Source organism: Pelophylax lessonae (assembly GCF_965119305.1).
Source record: "Pelophylax lessonae genome assembly, chromosome: 11".
NCBI lineage: Eukaryota > Metazoa > Chordata > Amphibia > Anura > Ranidae > Pelophylax > Pelophylax lessonae.
In genome coordinates, this window is record NC_138778.1 from 74,577,681 (window position 1) to 74,596,277 (window position 18,597).

Below are 18,597 nucleotides of genomic sequence, written 5' to 3' on the forward strand. Positions count from 1 at the left end.
GACTTGCGCATATGTTTTTTTTTTAGCGCGAGCTAACGGTGACGGGGGCGGCTAAATTTTTTATTTTTTTCTTCCTATTTATTTTTTATTTTTTTTAAACTTTATTACAGTTTTAAAAAAAAAAATAAAAATCTGGTCACTTTTATTGCTGTCACAAGCAATGTAAACATCCCTTGTGACACCAATATGCAGTGACAGGTACTCTTTATGGAGGGATCGAGGGTCTAAAAGACCCTAGACCCCTCCACTACACTTCCCTGTATGCAAAATGCCGAAAACGGCATTTTTGCATACAGCCGTTTTTCAAAACTGCCGCCTTTTGCAGCACAGTGACCTGGAAGTGACGTCATGGACGCCGCCTCCGGGTTACGTCATCAGAGACCCGATCTATGCCGTTTCCGGCATTCATCGGGACTCCATCCAGCTGGCGGACGTGCCGGCTGGGTGCTCGGGGCTCCCGGTGGGATGGGAGCCCCGAGGAAAGCCACGGAAGGCGGCGGGAGGGGGGGGGGACGTCCCCTCCCACCCCCCCGGGTAACGATCGAGCGGCTCCCGAGCCGCATCGGTAGTTACCGACGGAAAGCCGACCGTCGGCTTCAAACCACAGTACCGGGATGATGCCTCTAACTAGAGGCATCATCCCGGTATAACCCCGCAAAGTCAGCCGACGTATCGGTACGTTACTATGCGGTAAGTGGTTAAAGTAGGTCACTTTTACAAAATAGGTCATCTGTAAAAGAAGTTACTTTCCTTACTGTGGCCTGTGTGTCAAAAAGCCATTATATCTTCGCTCCCCAGTATTCCACCATTAAAAAAGTTGGAATTTTTGCTTCCCCCCCGGCCTCTGTGGTTCCTGTAGTGACATACAAGTTGGAGGGAGAAACTGCAGTGGCTGAAAGTGTAGCAAGACTACACACCTTGAAAAGTGGAACATCTGTAGTAGTTTGGAGCGAAGATGCGGCAGCTTTTTAATGCACAGGCCACTGAAAAAATGCTTCCTTTACAGTTGGTCTGTTTTGTAAACGTGACCTTGTGGTGACAGAATCATTTTAAGATATACATGAAAAAGAGATTTATATATTGTTTATATGTATAATTTGTAATTTACACCAACCAACCATAATATTATGACCATCCACCTGATATTAAGGAGGTCCTTTTGTCACCAAAATACCCCTTTTTGCCACCAAAATAGCCCTGACCCCTCAAGGCATGGGCTGCACTAGACTTCTGAAGGTATGTTAATGGTATCCGGCGCCAAGCTGTTTGTAGCAGATTCTTTAGGTTTTGTAAGTTACAGATGTGGCCTGCATGGATTGGACTTGTTTTTCCAGCACATACCACAGATGCTTGACTGGATTGAGAAAATTTAGAGACCAATTCAGCACCTCAAACTTGTTGTGCTCCTCAAACCATTCTTAAACAATTTTTGTATTGTGGCAGGGCGCATTAGCCACTGCCATTAGAAAATACTGTTTCCATGAAGGGGTGTACTTGGTTACCAACAATGTTTAGGTAGGTTGTACTTGTCAAGTAACATTCACGTGAATGGCAGGACCAAAGGTTTCAAATTAAAAAATAACTGCGCTTACAAAAATAGGCAGCAACAAAATGTGTGACAACACAAATTAAACAGTAAAAAAGAAAAGTTGCGCTAAGTACATACAATAATGTAATATAATTCAGTGAATCATACAATGGAAAAAATAGTCCATAATCTTTATTGTAAACACCAGTGAAGAAAAACGATTTCCTCAAATGTGATCCTTTCCACAAATTTGTGATTGATAGTTCTTTCTTTTTTTTTTTTGGTTAGTTCTTTTTTTTTTTTCATGTCAGTTCTTTTTTTTTTTTTGGTCATGCTTCAGGCCATCAGTGGATTGCAGTTGAAGGTTCTTTGGGAATGTTTTTGTACATAAGAGTAAAGATACTTCAAACTGCTACATAGTATAAAACATTATTAACCTCCTGTCATCTCCTGAAGAAGAAGACCTTTAGACCCGGTTCACACTAGCGCGACTTGTCAGGCGACTTGGTCGCCTGACAAGTCGCGGTGGGTCGCCTGCCATAGATTAGCACAGGACCCGTTCTAATAGGAGCGACACAAGTCGCTCCGACTTAGAAAAAGGGTCCTGTACTACTTTGGGGCGACCTGCATTGACTTCAATTATATGAAGTCCGTGCATGTCGCGCCGAGGTCGCCCCAGCAAGTAGCATCGCCCCTGTGTGAACGGGGTCTCAGTCTAAGAAATGCACAGCATTTTTTTGGCATAGCCAAACTACCACGTGTTCCTATCTGGATTGCAAGTGTTCAGTAGATAACAAGAAAAAACCCCGGATCCCAGGAGTGATATTCGTACAAATACGGGGGAATGGACGTGCTGACACTGATCCCAGGATTACCTTTGTTTCTCCTCAGTCCATTGAGTCCCTGGTAGGTGGGGTTACACCACAGGCATTGTTGACCTTTATAGGTCTTTTTGTTCCAGTAAGAGGCTAGTTTTACTTGGTGGATGGAATTTCACTCTGGGTGATATCAATCACAAATTTGTGAAAAGGATCACATTTGAGGACCCAAGGTTTCCCAGCAGAACATTTCTCAAAGCATTACATTGCCACTTGCCTTCTTGCCATAGTGCATCATCCTAGTACCATCTTTTCCACGGGTAAGCACGCGGACCCGGCCATCCACATAATCCAAAAACCTGATTCATCAAACCATGCCTTCTTTCGTTGCTCCGTGGTCCATATCTGATGCTCACGTGCCCATTGTAGGCACTTCTGGCTGTGGACATGGTTCAGCATGGGCACCCTTGCCAGTGTGCGGCTACCCGGTCCCAAACTCAACAAACCATGATTCCTATTTTTTTCTGCTTTCAACACATCAGCTTTATTGACAAAATGATTACTTGCTGCCTAATATATCCCACCAACTTTCAGATGCCATTTTAACAAGATAATCAATGTTATTCACTTAACCTGTCAGTGGTCATTAAGTTATGGCTGATTGGTGTACATGGGGCAGCAGTAGTTGATCATTATATTGTATGGTCTACTTTCAGCTTTGCATCACTACATAATGATTCTGTTTTACTGCTAATGTTTAAAATGTAAAACCTAGTACACACTGTCAGGTTTTTTGTGTTCAACCCAGCTCAGTTTGAACCCGCTGTACCAATGTTAGTATAGCGATCTCCTGCTGAGCTATTGTGTTCTGACAGGGGGACAGCCCCCTCGCCAGAACACTACACTAAGTGCTCTAAGCCATTGGTTGAGAGCGCTGATGTGGAGCCCATCGGCTGCTGGTTTTCCAGCATGCTTGTCCAACAGAACCTGGCCAAATGGCTGGCTTCAGTCAGACTGGCTGCCATACAGATGGGCCAAATGTCAGTGGGTTTTTATTTATCCAGCTGATGTTGCCCGACATTTGACCCATGTGTTCTAGGCTTAAGTCTTTCAGTCAGTCACCTCATTGAAAGCACTGTACTATACTTACCTTTCCAGCCCCCTTTGTCTTTAAACACTGCCACTTTACTGCTGTCCGGCAACTGTAGATAATCCACACTTGTGGGTGTTTGAATACCTGCTCCTCCTGCCCCACACAATGGTTCCTCCTACTGGCTTGTACAGTAAAACAGGACACACCGGAGAAATCATTGCATGCAGCGACGCTAGCACACATTCCACCCATCCAGCTGATGGAATATCTGCAGCACCTGGTAAGCAAGGCAGCATTTCAAGACAAGAAAAGATAAGCTTCATGCCTGTCCTTTAACAGACTCTGTTGTGACAGGGTCACTTTTAAGGTAATCAGGAGTAATCTGGTTCCCTTTGACGGTAATCTAGGGTGAGAGAAAGCATGGAAGGTGCTTTGGAACTTTCTGAGGCATTGAAATTGAACACATATGCAGGAGTTCTGACTTCACAAAGAAGTCTGTGATCTGCATGCTTTTTTAGAGACTAGTCTTAAGTCGGCCATAGATGGTTCAAATCTTGGCCTGTTCAGCAAGGACTGGCTGAGATTTGAACTATGTATTGGCAGGCTGATTGATAGATCAACTTGGGTACAACCACACTGTTGGATTTTTCACGCAATTATTACCAGTGGCTACACCTGCTAGCAAAAATCACTGTGTGTTCTCCTGGCAGGGACAGCTCCCCCCATCGGGAGAACACAGCGGCTCCCCGGAAGGGATTCCCCCATCAACATTGACTGTCGAGGAAATTGGATCATCTATGGGCCAGACTTGGAAGCAGGTCAGCAATGGCAGCCTGTATATTTCTCTCATTACAGGTTCTTTTCAGTCATCTTGGCAGCCAAACTACATTAGATTTTATTCTAATATTCTTATATATTATCTAATATTACATTATATTTAATACATTACCAGGGGAGAATGTGAAAGTTGCATAACTTTAAAGTGATTGTAAAGTCTCTTTGTTTTTTTTTTCTTTTTTGCTATAAAAAATAACAAACCTGTCATACATTCCTGCTCTGTGCAGTGGTTTTGCACAGAGCAGCCCAGATCCTCTTCTTCTCTGTTGCCTTGCTGGCTCTCCTGGCCTCTCCCTCCCTTTGAGTGCCCCCACAGCAAGCAGCTTGCTATGGGTGACCCGAGCTGAGCCACAGCTCTGTGTATCCATTTAGACACAGCCCCACCCCCTCTCTCTCCTCATTGGCTAACTGACTTTGATTGACAGCAGTGGGAGCCAATGGCACCGCTGCTGTGTCTGAGTAAGAAGGGAAAGCCTCAGACGGCCGAGGCACTCGTGGACATCGCTGGATGAAGATGGGGCTCAGGTAAGTATTGGGAAGGGGGGCTGCTGCACACAGAAGGCTTTTTATCCTAATGCATAGAATGCATTAAGATAAAAAAACCTTCTGTCTTTACAACAACTTTAAGGTAAACACTGCAGTTATTTTCCCTTTAAGGAAATCGGACTGTATTTTGGTACCTCTGCAGTGTTTGAGGGATATGGTTAATTTCTTTTATTTGTTACCTGAAATTGCACAATAATAAAAAAAGGTAATGTCTATATTATTTATTTCAACCTCTTTTTCAGTTTTGATTTCATGTATAGTGTGTAAACTACTTGAATTGATAATAAAATTGGGGCAGTTCCTCCACTACTCCTTTTTTCATTCCTATTTCTTATACTTCCCAATGGGCCTTATTTTTTAACTTGTTTGTTGTAACTTGAATGCAAATAAAGTATACAAAGTAGAAATATCTTATTACTTTATGGAGGAGAACAGCAAACGCAAAGTGTAATAACTTAAAGTGACACTAAACTGGTTTAAAAAGAAAAGAAAAATTCCTTTTAAGTACATTTTCTTAACTCAGTCCAACTAGAAGGGAAAGGAGGAGGGGAATGGGGGGGGGGGGCGGGGTTATACCAAAACCAACTGCTAAAGCTTTCTGCTTTTAGAGTAAAGGAACCATTTTATTCCAGACTTAATTTAACCACCGTTATCGACTAAAGCCTCGCGCGTCGAAAATAGGCAGGGAATTTTCGTCCGACGACCGATCTGAGATTTTTGGCTTGTTAGTATGATGCTTCCTAAAACCGACTCCGACTTTTCGGCCGAAAAAAATCTGGTGTGCAGGCTATAAAAGTTTTGTCCGCCGTCAAAACACGGCCGATTTTCGTGCAGTCAGTACAGATTTCGACAGGGAAAAATCTAATGAGCAAGTCTGGGCATGCTCAGAGAAGAAAGAACACAAAGAAAGCAAACCAACACATGACATCACTTCTGAAGTAGAATTTTGTCGGGCGAGAAAATTCGTGTGCAGTCTAGGCACATTCCAACCAACAAAACACCACTCTGGACAGAAGACGGACGATCGGTCGGCCGATAATCGCTGTGTGTGTACTAGGCTTAAGATTCTTAGTAAACAGGCAGTTTAAGCCCCAATGAAGGGGGAACCTACTAGCCCCTGAAATGCATTGGATTGTCTTTGAGCGTTGGGGACAAAATTAACACAGCTTTAGTGTGGAACTCATATTTTCCTTTCTCCTTCCATTGTTTACTTGAGGCGCCTCCATGTTGGAGAGCTGCACAGCTGGGGTCATTATGCTGCACAATATGCTTTGCTATAACTATGCTATGAATCCTTACAGAATTTTAGGTTACAGCTCTCTACTTATCCACATCTTCTGAGTAATAGAACCTTAACAGAGGTTTAAGGCCACTCTGTCCAAAGCTTAAAAAAATTAATTTGGCCTTTACTGTAAAATGGACTAGACCAGGTGATAATCCTATGCTAATGCCATATTCTAAATTAACTGCCTCAGATATTATGTGTGTATGAATTTGACATATGTATACACTAACTGGAAATTGCATGATTAGATGCTTTACTCATGCATTCTTAGAGGTAGCACTTTTTGCCACAGTATTTGCCTTATCTTTTCACTCATTTGAGTATTCTCCTTTGTCCACAGGCATTAAACCCCAGTAGTACCACCTTGTGTACTTTAATTTTGACCAGTGAGTTAATCTTTTCTTACTGGTTCTACCCTCCTTCTTAATTACAGTGCACTCTACGGTAGTTATAATCACCATGGAGACAGAAGATGTTTTCAGCAGTGTGGTTGCAGTGTGAGATGTGGAAAGATGCTGTTTGACCATTGAGACCTGTGGAAATTACTTAAACCAGGGTCAGTAGGCCATAAATAAATAAAAATAGTACCTGACATTTGGTCTACATGTTGTAATGTTGAAATAGGTCACATAACTGATTGTTGAATACAAAAGGTCTTTGGAGTGAAAGTATAAGATGGTCAATTTTCAGGTTTATTGACAGACAGAAGACAATGAATATACACCACAGATATAACATTACCATTGCCCATGAGAACAATATCAAAGTAATAAACAGGATACAGAGACAGAAAAAGCAGAATGAAAACATTACAATTAAGCATTTCCCACTAGTATTTGTAAGAAGTTAACGATGGTATGACATTGACGGGACGGTAAACCGCAGGCTGGTAGCCCTCTGAAGCCCCTTGCAGTAGCTGAAGGCCACTTCCTGGGTCTCTTCGGCATCGTGCCATGGCTTCTTTGTAATTCATTTTCTCTTTGGTAAGTGGATCAATGATATTCTTCTCATAATTTGACTCCTCTTGTATTAGAGTAGCCAGCTCTTTGGTGATCATACCCTGCTCTATTGCATCTGATAGGGGAATTCTTCCTGTCTTTTTGGTATCAATCAAGCCACCAGTAAGGTATTGGACCACCAAATACGGCAAAGCTGTTTCTTTAGTCATAAGTCCCTTCTGCACAGCTTCTCCTACAGACAGTCGTTTCTTAGTCACTGGGTCCTCCACACCTGTGAAAGCCTTTTGAGCGTTGAGTAAGTTTTGTGGATTACTGCTGTCGATAAGCCCTCTGTCTATTGCTTTATTAACAGAATACCTATCTTTGTTAACTATGTCAATTATGCCACCAGTAGCTGCTTGAGCTTCCAAAAGCTTTTGACCCGTTGCTGGATCTATTAATTTTCTTGTGACTGCACTCCTAACTGTGCACTTGCTGTCAATAGTAGTGTCATAGACCCCGGCAATAGGAAAGCTATCATCTTGGAAAATTTTAGGTGCACTTTGGGTGAAGAAACTACGTGTTTGGGTTTGGCTAGTGGGAGAAGTCAGTGGTGACTTGGATCCAATTATGGAACCAATGGAAAAAGTCTGGGGTTTGTTTTCTCCTGCCACAAGAAGGGCAAATTCTGAAATTGGAATTTTGCCATCCCTGTACATTTGTAATTCCTCTTTGGTGATTTTCTTGCTTCTTAGAGCATCTTCAATAGAATACTGCTTCCCACTCTTCTTGTCTAACAAGACAGAAATTTCCCCACTAGATCCCATTGTAGAAATTTCCTCCCAATCACACTCTAATTCCTGCAATTGAATGTACTGATTGCGGTCTATAATGCCTCTCTTGTATGCTTCATATGGTGACATTTCTTTGCCAGTATCCGGATCCAGGATAGAAATTTTTGTGGAAACATTGGTCTCCCTCATTTGTGTCTCTTGATTGCGTTCTTCACGATTGACCCGGGACTGCAAATCCCTAATGTTTCTTTCCTTTTCATATATGTTGTCCTTTTCCTTAAGTATTTTGGATTCCAGAAGGGACAGTTCTTGACCCAATTGCATCCTCTTCTGGCGCTCATTCTCTGCCTTTTGTGTAAGAAGTTCAGATTCTTTGCTTAAAAATACGCTCTTCTGCTGCTGTTGTCTCCTTAATTCCAATAACTCTTTTTCTATTGCCGACTTCTCTTGCTGTGCCTGAGCTCTAGCTTTTTGAAGATCTGCTTCTTCTTTGGACCATGTCTTTTTAGTAGCGTCCGTCCTATCAATCTTTTCTTTAAGTCTTCTTGACTCATCTTCTATGTCCTGTCTGGCATTTCTCTCTTTGATACACAGCTCTCGCAATCTGGCCCTCTCACTTTCCAGTACCTTATCCTTCTCAACTCTGATGACTTCTTTGTAGATAGTTTTTTCCAGAGATTTTTCTCTCTGTAGGATGTCTATCTTCATTTGCAGATTTTTACATTCTCTTTCAATATTTAGCATCTGTGTTCTTTCATTATCCAAATCACTGCGCAGGGAAGCTGCTGATTTTTCCAAAATTGGATCCTTTTCCACCTTCACCACCTCTTCCATAACAATCTTTTCCTGCACAGGTGGAGGACTTTCCTCAATCTCTTTAATTCTCATATTTAACTGTCGCAGTTCTTTTTCTGCATTTAGTTTCTTATCTCTTTCTTCCTGGAAATTCAACAGTTTCTCTTTTTCTTCTACAAGAGTACGCAATTGCTGAACCTCACGCTCAAAGCGACGCCTGTTGCTGACCTCCTCATCCAGTGTCCTGCTTAGACGATAGTGATCTTCTGTTAACTTTGGGTCTTTCTGTACATGGACAATCTCTTGCACCACAACCCTCTCTTCTGGTTTCCTCCTCTCTAACAACATATACTTGCTTTGTAAGTCATATACTAAGCTCTCCATTTCCCTCCTTCTTTGAGATTCATCTCTTACTTCTTGACGCAGACGTTCTGCTTCTCTGATTAACACAGGGTCATTTTCATATTTAACAACCTCTTTGTTCACTACCTTTGTCTCTATTTTTGACCTTTCTTTCCTCCAATCATCCCTCTCTTTGGACAATTTTGATTTTTGGTCTATGTACCTAGTGTTGGTAGACTCTAGGTCTTTCAGTTGCCCCCTCAATCTTTCTATTTCTTTCATCACTTCTGGGCTCTTTTCCAACTTTACTACCTCTTGGACAATTTCCTTATATTCTACCACCGGTTTTTGTGACTTTAACATAAACGCTTCATTTTGGGTAGTTTCCACTTGCTTTTCGTGAATAGATTTTTTGGATGTGACCTCCTGCAGAGCAACTTTCAATCTAGCAATTTCCTTTTCAGTCTCTGGCTGCACTATGAACACCTCATTGACCCTTTCTTTAATCTCCACCTTGGGCTTCTGTTTCCCTACCACAACATACTTGGACTGCAACTCTGATAACTCTCGGGTAAGGGTTATGCTTTTATTTCTTTCTTCTTCGATCAATGTTTTCAGCCTGGCTGCCTCTTTCAGGTTTTCAGGATCTTGTTCTACCTTCTTTACTTCCTTTACGATGACCTTCGGCTCAACTGACTCGATCAGTTTTTCTAACTCTTCTGTTCTGTTTCTCAATTTCACAATGTTTTCCTGCAGAGACTTTCTGCGGAAGGTCTCATCATCAATTTGTAGCTGCAATGCACGTGTTGCCTTTAACATCTCAGGGTCTCTTTCTAGCTTGACTACTTCTTTTAGCACCACTTTTTCCTTCACATTAGGTTGCTTCTGCTCAAGTACTAGCACTTCCATTTTAAAACGATCTAACTCTTGTGAAAGGGAATTGTTTTCTCCTTTGAGGTTTTTAATCTCTTTTCTCAAGGTCTGGGCTTGAGATTCTAGATTTGGGTCTTTTTCAATTTCTGTAACTTCTTTGGTCAGCAGTTGTGGTTTGATGCTTTTCCTTTGGTTTTCCAAAGTTGCCAATTTTTTACTCACTATGTCTATTTCAGACTGAGTTTTTTCTCTTTCTTTGAAGGTATTGTCCGCTTGGGATTTCATTGCTGTTATTTCACTCTCCAGCTTAGGATCTCTGTAGTACTGTACCATTTCCTTTTCCTCCAGCCTCTCAACAGGTCTTTGTGTTTTTAGTAGAAGGATTCTCTTCCTGTTCTCTTCCAACATTTGCTGCACCTGTGCCACCTTTGCTTTCTCCTCTTCCAGTTCCTTTGACAAATTCTCTGATTCCCTGACTGATCTTATGGTATTCTCTGAGCGTAGATTTTGCTGCATTGATAGCTGAACTACTCCATCAGGATTATCTGACTGAAGAAAACAAATAATATTTAAATAGTATATATCTAATTCCTTGCAACAGAAAAGGAACAATTTAAATGTGATCAAAGTTTTCTTTAGCCTTCAGGTGATGTTTTTAATCCAATCTACAACAGTTTAACTGCACCATATTGTATATGCAGATCTGTAAAAGATATGTACATATATTTAGAATGGGGTCACATACTTCTATGAGTGCTAATTTCCCCCAACTTTTATGTGCTGTCAGTTACCAATAGCTGTTAGGTCTTAATTTCTTTTTGATATGTATTTCTAATCACTTCAAAAGGGCTGTGTTCCTGATAAAGGTATCCTATATATCATTTGTTTTATTCATGTTTCAGTACAACATAGTATTTTCTGTAGTTTGAATGCTACAGGCATTGTCCCTATTCTGTTTTATGATATTCAGCGTTTGCAGATTGCAAATCTTTGTTATTCTCATATTATTTAGCCAAGTATTATTGCTATCCTTTATTAAATAACACATTCCAGTCATCTATACTGTGTGCGGTAAACCAAATCTGAATGGAGATAATACATAAAAAGTCTGATGTTATACCTTTTCTAAAACCTTTTTGGCAAACTCCATTTGGTTCAGTTGCTGTTTGTTCTCCACTGTTGCCTGGGTGTAGCGCTTCACCAAATCCTTTTGCTATAAGAGAAATAGACATAAGTGATTTGTTTTCAGGTTATATCAAGTGATTACATTCCAACAGTATTCAGAAGGGAAAAAAATTGTCTCCAAATTGGATATACATACAGTGGTGAAAGTTTGGGCACCCCAGGTAAAAATGTGTATTAATGTGCATAAAGAAGCCAAGGAAAGATGGAGAAATCTCCAAAATGCATCAAATTACATATTAGACATTCTTATAATATGAAAAGAGGTAGGGGTGACCAGCGCTATGGAGTGCAGACCTTAGACAATAGTGAAGGTGTAAGCTGCCAACAACCAAACCCACGTAGGGTTAAAGTGTGAAATATATATGAAAGGAGGTTGTAACGGCGCTACCTTAAAGTGAATAAGTGCTTATTGTATGTGCCAACTTAAAACAAAGTGCCAATAAAAACTTGTGTCATAAAAAACGTTTAAAATTAAATAAAGTGCACTGGTGATTTATGGTGTGACCAGGTTAGTTGGTTAATGGACTGGGCCCATAAAGTGCAACTCAGTAAAGTGCAAGTGCTGTGCTGTATATACTAGACGAGTAAGAAATAATAAGTTCCCAATGTGCATTTATTTTTTATTAATAACAATTGACAGAAAATAAATTAAATGCATAAGTGAAAAATCGCATAAGACAGTGAGCATAAATTAATCCGTGCCGTGCGTGGAATCTGAAATGCCACTAAAGTGAAGAAAGTGCTAAATTAAATAAAAAAGAGTGATAAATGAAATTGGGGTTGCAATTATGTTGTACATCCACTAGATGTCGCCCCTAGATATACGACCTGTACTTTAAGGGAAGAGATGGTCGGTTTCTTCCGGGGTTCTCCAATGGGTCGAACCAGGCTTTTTAGTACCTCAGGTTAGAAGAAAGAAACCCCATGATGTGAAGTATATCTGTAGCGTGGAAGAGAGAGCATAAAGACTCACGTTTAAGGCTGTCTAGGATCAGCGGTGATGGCCGGGAAGCTTCCGCGTTCCACGGCCCAGGCTCCGAAAACCGGAAGTGACGAAATGACGTTACGACTCCGCCCTACGCGTTTCGTCATGTGACGTCTGCTGGAGCGGCGTCAACGTAACAAGCTCCCGGCCTTTAAATAGCATGTCCGTCTCCTGGCAACCAATCGGCCTCCCCCGCCGCCATATTGGTGCACGCAAACTGAAGCCGGACGGAGGACACATTGGGCCTCTCTGCAATGCCTCTTCAGATGCCGGAGCGGAGGGACAGCTATTTTGGAACATCATTTCCTGACAGCCTGTGTCTGATACCGTAATAAGGTTAAAACATGACATTTATTAAAAATCATTAAAAAAGAGGAAAAAAAGAAAAAAGTTCTAAAAAAGAAAAAATTTCAAAAATAAATTAAAAATAAAAAAATATATAAAAAGTAAAACCGTACAACAATTCATAAAAAACATCATATAGCGGAGATTTCGTTAAAAGAGCACCAAGGTCAAGAGGTGAAAAAATTATATTTGAGGAAATAAAATACCATGTGCCCAGAGATTGAGTACATATTATAGTGATAATATACATAACTTTTAGATGTAAATCGGGCGTTGTTTTGAAAGGTTATAATGTTGCAGAATAAAAGATAAAAAAGGTGGAAGAAAATATGAGGAAAAAATGGAAGAGTTATATAAAAAAAAAAAAAAAGTGGATCAAATGGTCTAGAAAAAGGAGATGGAGTGTTTTTTAAAATTAAAATTAAATAAAAGTTGCCCATAAATGGAGAGTCTCCAAGGACAGTCATTCATTCCTGTTGTGTTTGAGAGGGCTGTCCGGGCCCCCCAAATACACAACAATCCAGATCAGGGTGTGAAACAACTTTTTCCCATTGTGATGTTGGATGAGAAGGCTCTATGATTAGCCCCTAATAAAAAAGAAGTTTTGTGGTGTTTAAGAGGTTGTGCTGTAAGCAAACCTCATACAAGTGTGGTGGGTAACCCCGAGCCTTGAGACTCTAAAAGAAGAGTTATTTTATTTTATATATATAAATGTGTTGAGCTTAACAGATGTTATGCTCAAACCACCGTATAAACTACGCAGATATGGAGTGTCTACACAATGTGAAAGTTCTAGATTAAAAGCACAATATTCTTGGTGATGCTGGATGAGAAGGCCTCAAGGAAATGTTGAATAAAATGAATGGCGTTAGATGGTAAAATTGGTCAAAATGTTTCCTTTGATGTAGGAGGTTGTAGCCAAGTGTAAAAGTTTAAAACTATTAGAAAATCAAACTGTACACTGAAAAATTACATAAAACCAACCAATCACAAATAAAATTATTTCAAAGGATTGTATCAAGGCAAATTTTCTGCCCCAAAAGAATTACATAACAAAAAGTAAGAACATCAAAAAATGAGAAGATCACAGGAAAAAATGGTGTTAAAAGGCCATAGCAAAAATCAATAAAAACATCAAAAGGGCCTTTCTTAAAAAATACTTTTAAAAAACTTTTTCCAAAACATTTTTTAAAAAACTTATTAAAAAACTTTTGAACAGAAAGGGACTAAAAGTTTGAAGGCGAAAAAACAGGATAAAAAGGGAGGTGTTTTTTTGTTTTCCTGGGAGGAGGTTTTGTTGAAACATAAACCATTTATGTGTCTGTAATGAAACAGTTAAGATCAATGTCTACATTCAACCCATCAGGGCGAAGAGATCGCATCAGAAAAATCCATTTTGTTTCATTTCTAGAAATCATTCTTGTTTTATTTCCTCCTCTCCAATCTCCTTTTATTCTGTCAATGCCATAAAAAATTAGTCCAGAAGGATTTTTGGAATGCACCTCTTTAAAATGTCTGGGAAGATTATGTTTATCAAAACCCTTTTTGATATTTTTTATATGTTCTCTGATCCTTACATATAGGGGTCTGGTTGTTCTACCGATGTATTGTAAATGACAAGGACACTCGATGACATAAGTGACATGTGTGCTGTTACACGTGATGGTGTCCTTTATTTTGTATTCAATACCGGTAGTTCGAGATTTAAAAGTGTTCTTTCTTCTTGGCTGGTTCCTATTATTTCTGCAGGGTAGGCACTTCCCACATCTAAAAAAACCATTAATACTTGTAGGTAAAGTAATGGTTTTTGGTGGATTTATCACATTGTGTACCACCTTATCTTTTAATGTGGGGGCTCTTCTATACACAAAGGATGGTTTATTTGGTAGGATTTTCTTCAAAGTCCTATCCGCTGTGAGTATAGGCCAATGTTTTTTGAATATTTTTTCTAGCTCTTTATGTTGCCTGTTATATCCCGTAATAAAAGCAAACTCATGTTTGTTCTGTTTTTTCTTCTTCCCATTTTCTTTTATAAGGTCATTTCTATCGGTGTTCTTAATTGTTTCTTTTAGGTGCTCCAAGTTTTTTCTTTTGTAGCCTTTTTCGATAAATCTCTGTATCAGTATATCCGCCTGGATTTCAAAGTCCTGTATGTTGCTGCAATTTCTTCTTATCCGTAGTAACTGTCCCTTTGGGATGTTCCCTAACCACTGTGGGTGGTGGCAGCTTCTGATAGGGATATACCCATTTTTATCTGTTTTCTTAAAATATGTTTTGCTTGCCAGTTTTCCTTCTTGTTTGAATAATTCTAGGTCTAAAAAGGCTATTTTTTGTTTATCCCAATCTCCTGTGAAGGTAATTCCATATGCGTTGCAACTGATTTCGTCAAAAAAACATTGTAACGATTCTGTGTTTCCTCTCCATATGAGGATAATATCATCAATGTATCTCTGGTAGTAACGCAAATTTGGTCTTTCCACACTGTAAATCTGTTCCTCCTCCCATTTTTGCATGAAAATGTTAGCCACGCTCGGGGCATATTTTGCCCCCATGGCTACTCCCTTAGTTTGTGCGTAATATCGTCCTTTGTGCCAAAAATAATTCGAGTTCATCGCCATCTTGAGGCCTTCTAAAATAAAGTGCATTTGTGCTTGCTTCAAATCTGTGTGTTTAAAAAGTGCCCATTCGACACTATCTAACCCGTCCTTCTGCACTATGTTGGTATATAGTGAGTTTACATCAATGGTTACTAATATATCATCCTCCGTCACTTCTAAGTCCTGTATGTCTGAAAGCAATTGCTTGCTGTCTCTAAGATATGATTTTCCCTTTAGGACCAAAGGCTGTAAGTATTTGTCTAAGTATTCTCCCAAGCGGGAGTGGACGGAGTCTATACCACTCACTATTGGGCGGCCTGGTGGCTTTTCTTCGTTTTTATGTATCTTGGGTAGATAGTATATAATTGGGGTTCTTGCTGCTTCTATGTGTAGATATTTGGCTTCCTTGTTATTCAGAATGCCGAGGTCCTTCCCTTTTTTGATGTACGTCTTCAGGTCCTTAGTGTATTTCTCTTTCGGGTTTTTCGAGAGTTTTTTATAGGTATCCTCTGCACTAAGGAGATGTTCCAATTCTTCATCATAGTCCTTCTGATTTAGTATCACCAGGCCCCCCCCTTTGTCTGCTGGTCTGATTACGATGTGCTTCTTTTTCTCTAATTTTTTGATGGTCTCCCATATATCCTTCTCTTTTTTCTTTTTAATTTTCAAATTTCTGATTTCCTCCTCCACCATCCTTTTGAAAACTTCTAAGTTTTCATTTTGTGGGTTCTTAGGATTAAAGACCGATTTGTTCCTTAGTTCAGTATGTTTAAATTCTGCATTGGTTGTGGGTGCTCGTTTATCTTTTTTAATTTCAAAATGTTTCTTAATATTGATTTTCCGAATGTACTTTTGTAGGTCTATGTAGGCTTCAAATTTATCGAGGTTCTTGTCAGGTGCGTATTTTAGGCCAAGATCCAGAAGTTTTAATTCGTCTTCCTCCAAAACCGCACTACTCAAATTAAAGATACCTTTGCCTAGTATTCTCTTCTTCTTTTTCTTAGACCCCCCTCGTTTTCCCCTTGGTTTCCGTTTCTTGTGTAACCGTAGAATCCGGGGGGTTCCTCTCTCCTGTGTGAATCTGGTCCTCTTGGTCTGGGGGGCCCTCTCTGGTTGTCCTGTTGGGGTCGTCTCCCATCTTCTCTCCAGTTCACTCGGTGGTCCCCTTGCGGTCTGTATGCTCCTCTGGGACCTCCTTGGTGGTAATTCCTTCTCCATGGTTGTTGCCAACCGTTGTTCCTCCATTGTCCTCCGCCTCCTCTTGGGGGTCTCCCCCTGTTTCCTCTTGGAAAAAAACCTCTATTGGGTGGGGGTCCCCTGTTGTCATATTGAGGTTCTTCATAGTAGTTCAGGGGCGAGAATCTGTTATAGGTTTCAATTTGGTGGTAGTGTTGAGTTGGTGTTCTATCCCTTCCTAGGTTCCTCGGGTAAGTATTTCCTCTATGGTCAACGTGAGAATATTCTGGAAAAATTCTCTCTCCGGTGTGTCTTCCTTCATTTGCTGGAGTTCTGGGGGTTCTGGGGGTTATAGGAGTTCTTGGTGTTCCGACTTCCATCCAAGAATCGTCATCTTCATCCCCCATTTCTGAAGGTTCCCTGGAGTCCACACTCACAGGGTCCACGCTTGTTCCTTGTCCATTATATACTTCATCAGCTTGCCATTTATATACATTCCTGTTTTTGTAATCCAGTATGTCCCTTTTATATTTTTTCTGTTTTTTAGCTTGTATTGTTTTATCATATTTTTGTATGGCATCCTGAAGTGCTTTCTCTTTATTCTTATATTCCGTCGTGTCTGCATGGGGAGCTAGCTGCTCTTTTAGTTGTATGATGGTACTCTCGATTTTTTTGAGTTTGAATTGTCTCCTTTTTATGATCATTAGTAGCAATTCTCTTTCACAATTGTTGAAAAATGTATACCAGGATTCCAGTAAGGTAGGGTCAGTGATGTGGTCATTAGGTGAAATGTCCCACCTGAGCCTCCTAGGTGCTATACTTTCCCTGGCGTATTTTTCAAGGGTGACAATGTCCCACCATACCCGTAGCTGTTTTTCCATGCTGTGCTTCAATTGTTTGAATGAACCTTCCATATCCTGTCTCTGGATAATGGTGTCCTGGTCAAAAATTTCTTCTACATTTATTGTTCTAGAGGTCATGTATTTAAATATCTCCATTTTGCAGCTAGGTCTGGATGGTACCACCAAGGTGGTTCCACAAACAATGAAAAGAGGTAGGGGTGACCAGCGCTATGGAGTGCAGACCTTAGACAATAGTGAAGGTGTAAGCTGCCAACAACCAAACCCACGTAGGGTTAAAGTGTGAAATATATATGAAAGGAGGTTGTAACGGCGCTACCTTAAAGTGAATAAGTGCTTATTGTATGTGCCAACTTAAAACAAAGTGCCAATAAAAACTTGTGTCATAAAAAACGTTTAAAATTAAATAAAGTGCACTGGTGATTTATGGTGTGACCAGGTTAGTTGGTTAATGGACTGGGCCCATAAAGTGCAACTCAGTAAAGTGCAAGTGCTGTGCTGTATATACTAGACGAGTAAGAAATAATAAGTTCCCAATGTGCATTTATTTTTTATTAATAACAATTGACAGAAAATAAATTAAATGCATAAGTGAAAAATCGCATAAGACAGTGAGCATAAATTAATCCGTGCCGTGCGTGGAATCTGAAATGCCACTAAAGTGAAGAAAGTGCTAAATTAAATAAAAAAGAGTGATAAATGAAATTGGGGTTGCAATTATGTTGTACATCCACTAGATGTCGCCCCTAGATATACGACCTGTACTTTAAGGGAAGAGATGGTCGGTTTCTTCCGGGGTTCTCCAATGGGTCGAACCAGGCTTTTTAGTACCTCAGGTTAGAAGAAAGAAACCCCATGATGTGAAGTATATCTGTAGCGTGGAAGAGAGAGCATAAAGACTCACGTTTAAGGCTGTCTAGGATCAGCGGTGATGGCCGGGAAGCTTCCGCGTTCCACGGCCCAGGCTCCGAAAACCGGAAGTGACGAAATGACGTTACGACTCCGCCCTACGCGTTTCGTCATGTGACGTCTGCTGGAGCGGCGTCAACGTAACAAGCTCCCGGCCTTTAAATAGCATGTCCGTCTCCTGGCAACCAATCGGCCTCCCCCGCCGCCATATTGGTGCACGCATACTGAAGCCGGACGGAGGACACATTGGGCCTCTCTGCAATGCCTCTTCAGATGCCGGAGCGGAGGGACAGCTATTTTGGAACATCATTTCCTGACAGCCTGTGTCTGATACCGTAATAAGGTTAAAACATGACATTTATTAAAAATCATTAAAAAAGAGGAAAAAAAGAAAAAAGTTCTAAAAAAGAAAAAATTTCAAAAATAAATTAAAAATAAAAAAATATATAAAAAGTAAAACCGTACAACAATTCATAAAAAACATCATATAGCGGAGATTTCGTTAAAAGAGCACCAAGGTCAAGAGGTGAAAAAATTATATTTGAGGAAATAAAATACCATGTGCCCAGAGATTGAGTACATATTATAGTGATAATATACATAACTTTTAGATGTAAATCGGGCGTTGTTTTGAAAGGTTATAATGTTGCAGAATAAAAGATAAAAAAGGTGGAAGAAAATATGAGGAAAA

General features: G+C 40.2%; 1 protein-coding gene across 1 annotated transcript in view; it reads right to left on the reverse strand.

Annotated features, from left to right (window-relative positions):
- Positions 1-6,778: 6,778 nt before the first annotated feature.
- Positions 6,779-18,597, reverse strand: part of EVPL (envoplakin) — a 110,308-nt gene continuing 98,489 nt past the window's right edge. Inside the window, exons 20-21 of the mRNA XM_082271435.1 lie at positions 10,970-11,062; positions 6,779-10,398 (exon numbers count right to left, since the gene is read on the reverse strand). Of these exons, the coding sequence (XP_082127561.1) occupies positions 6,937-10,398; positions 10,970-11,062 (3,555 nt within the window). The 3' untranslated portion in view covers positions 6,779-6,936. The remainder of the gene's footprint in view (positions 10,399-10,969; positions 11,063-18,597) is intronic.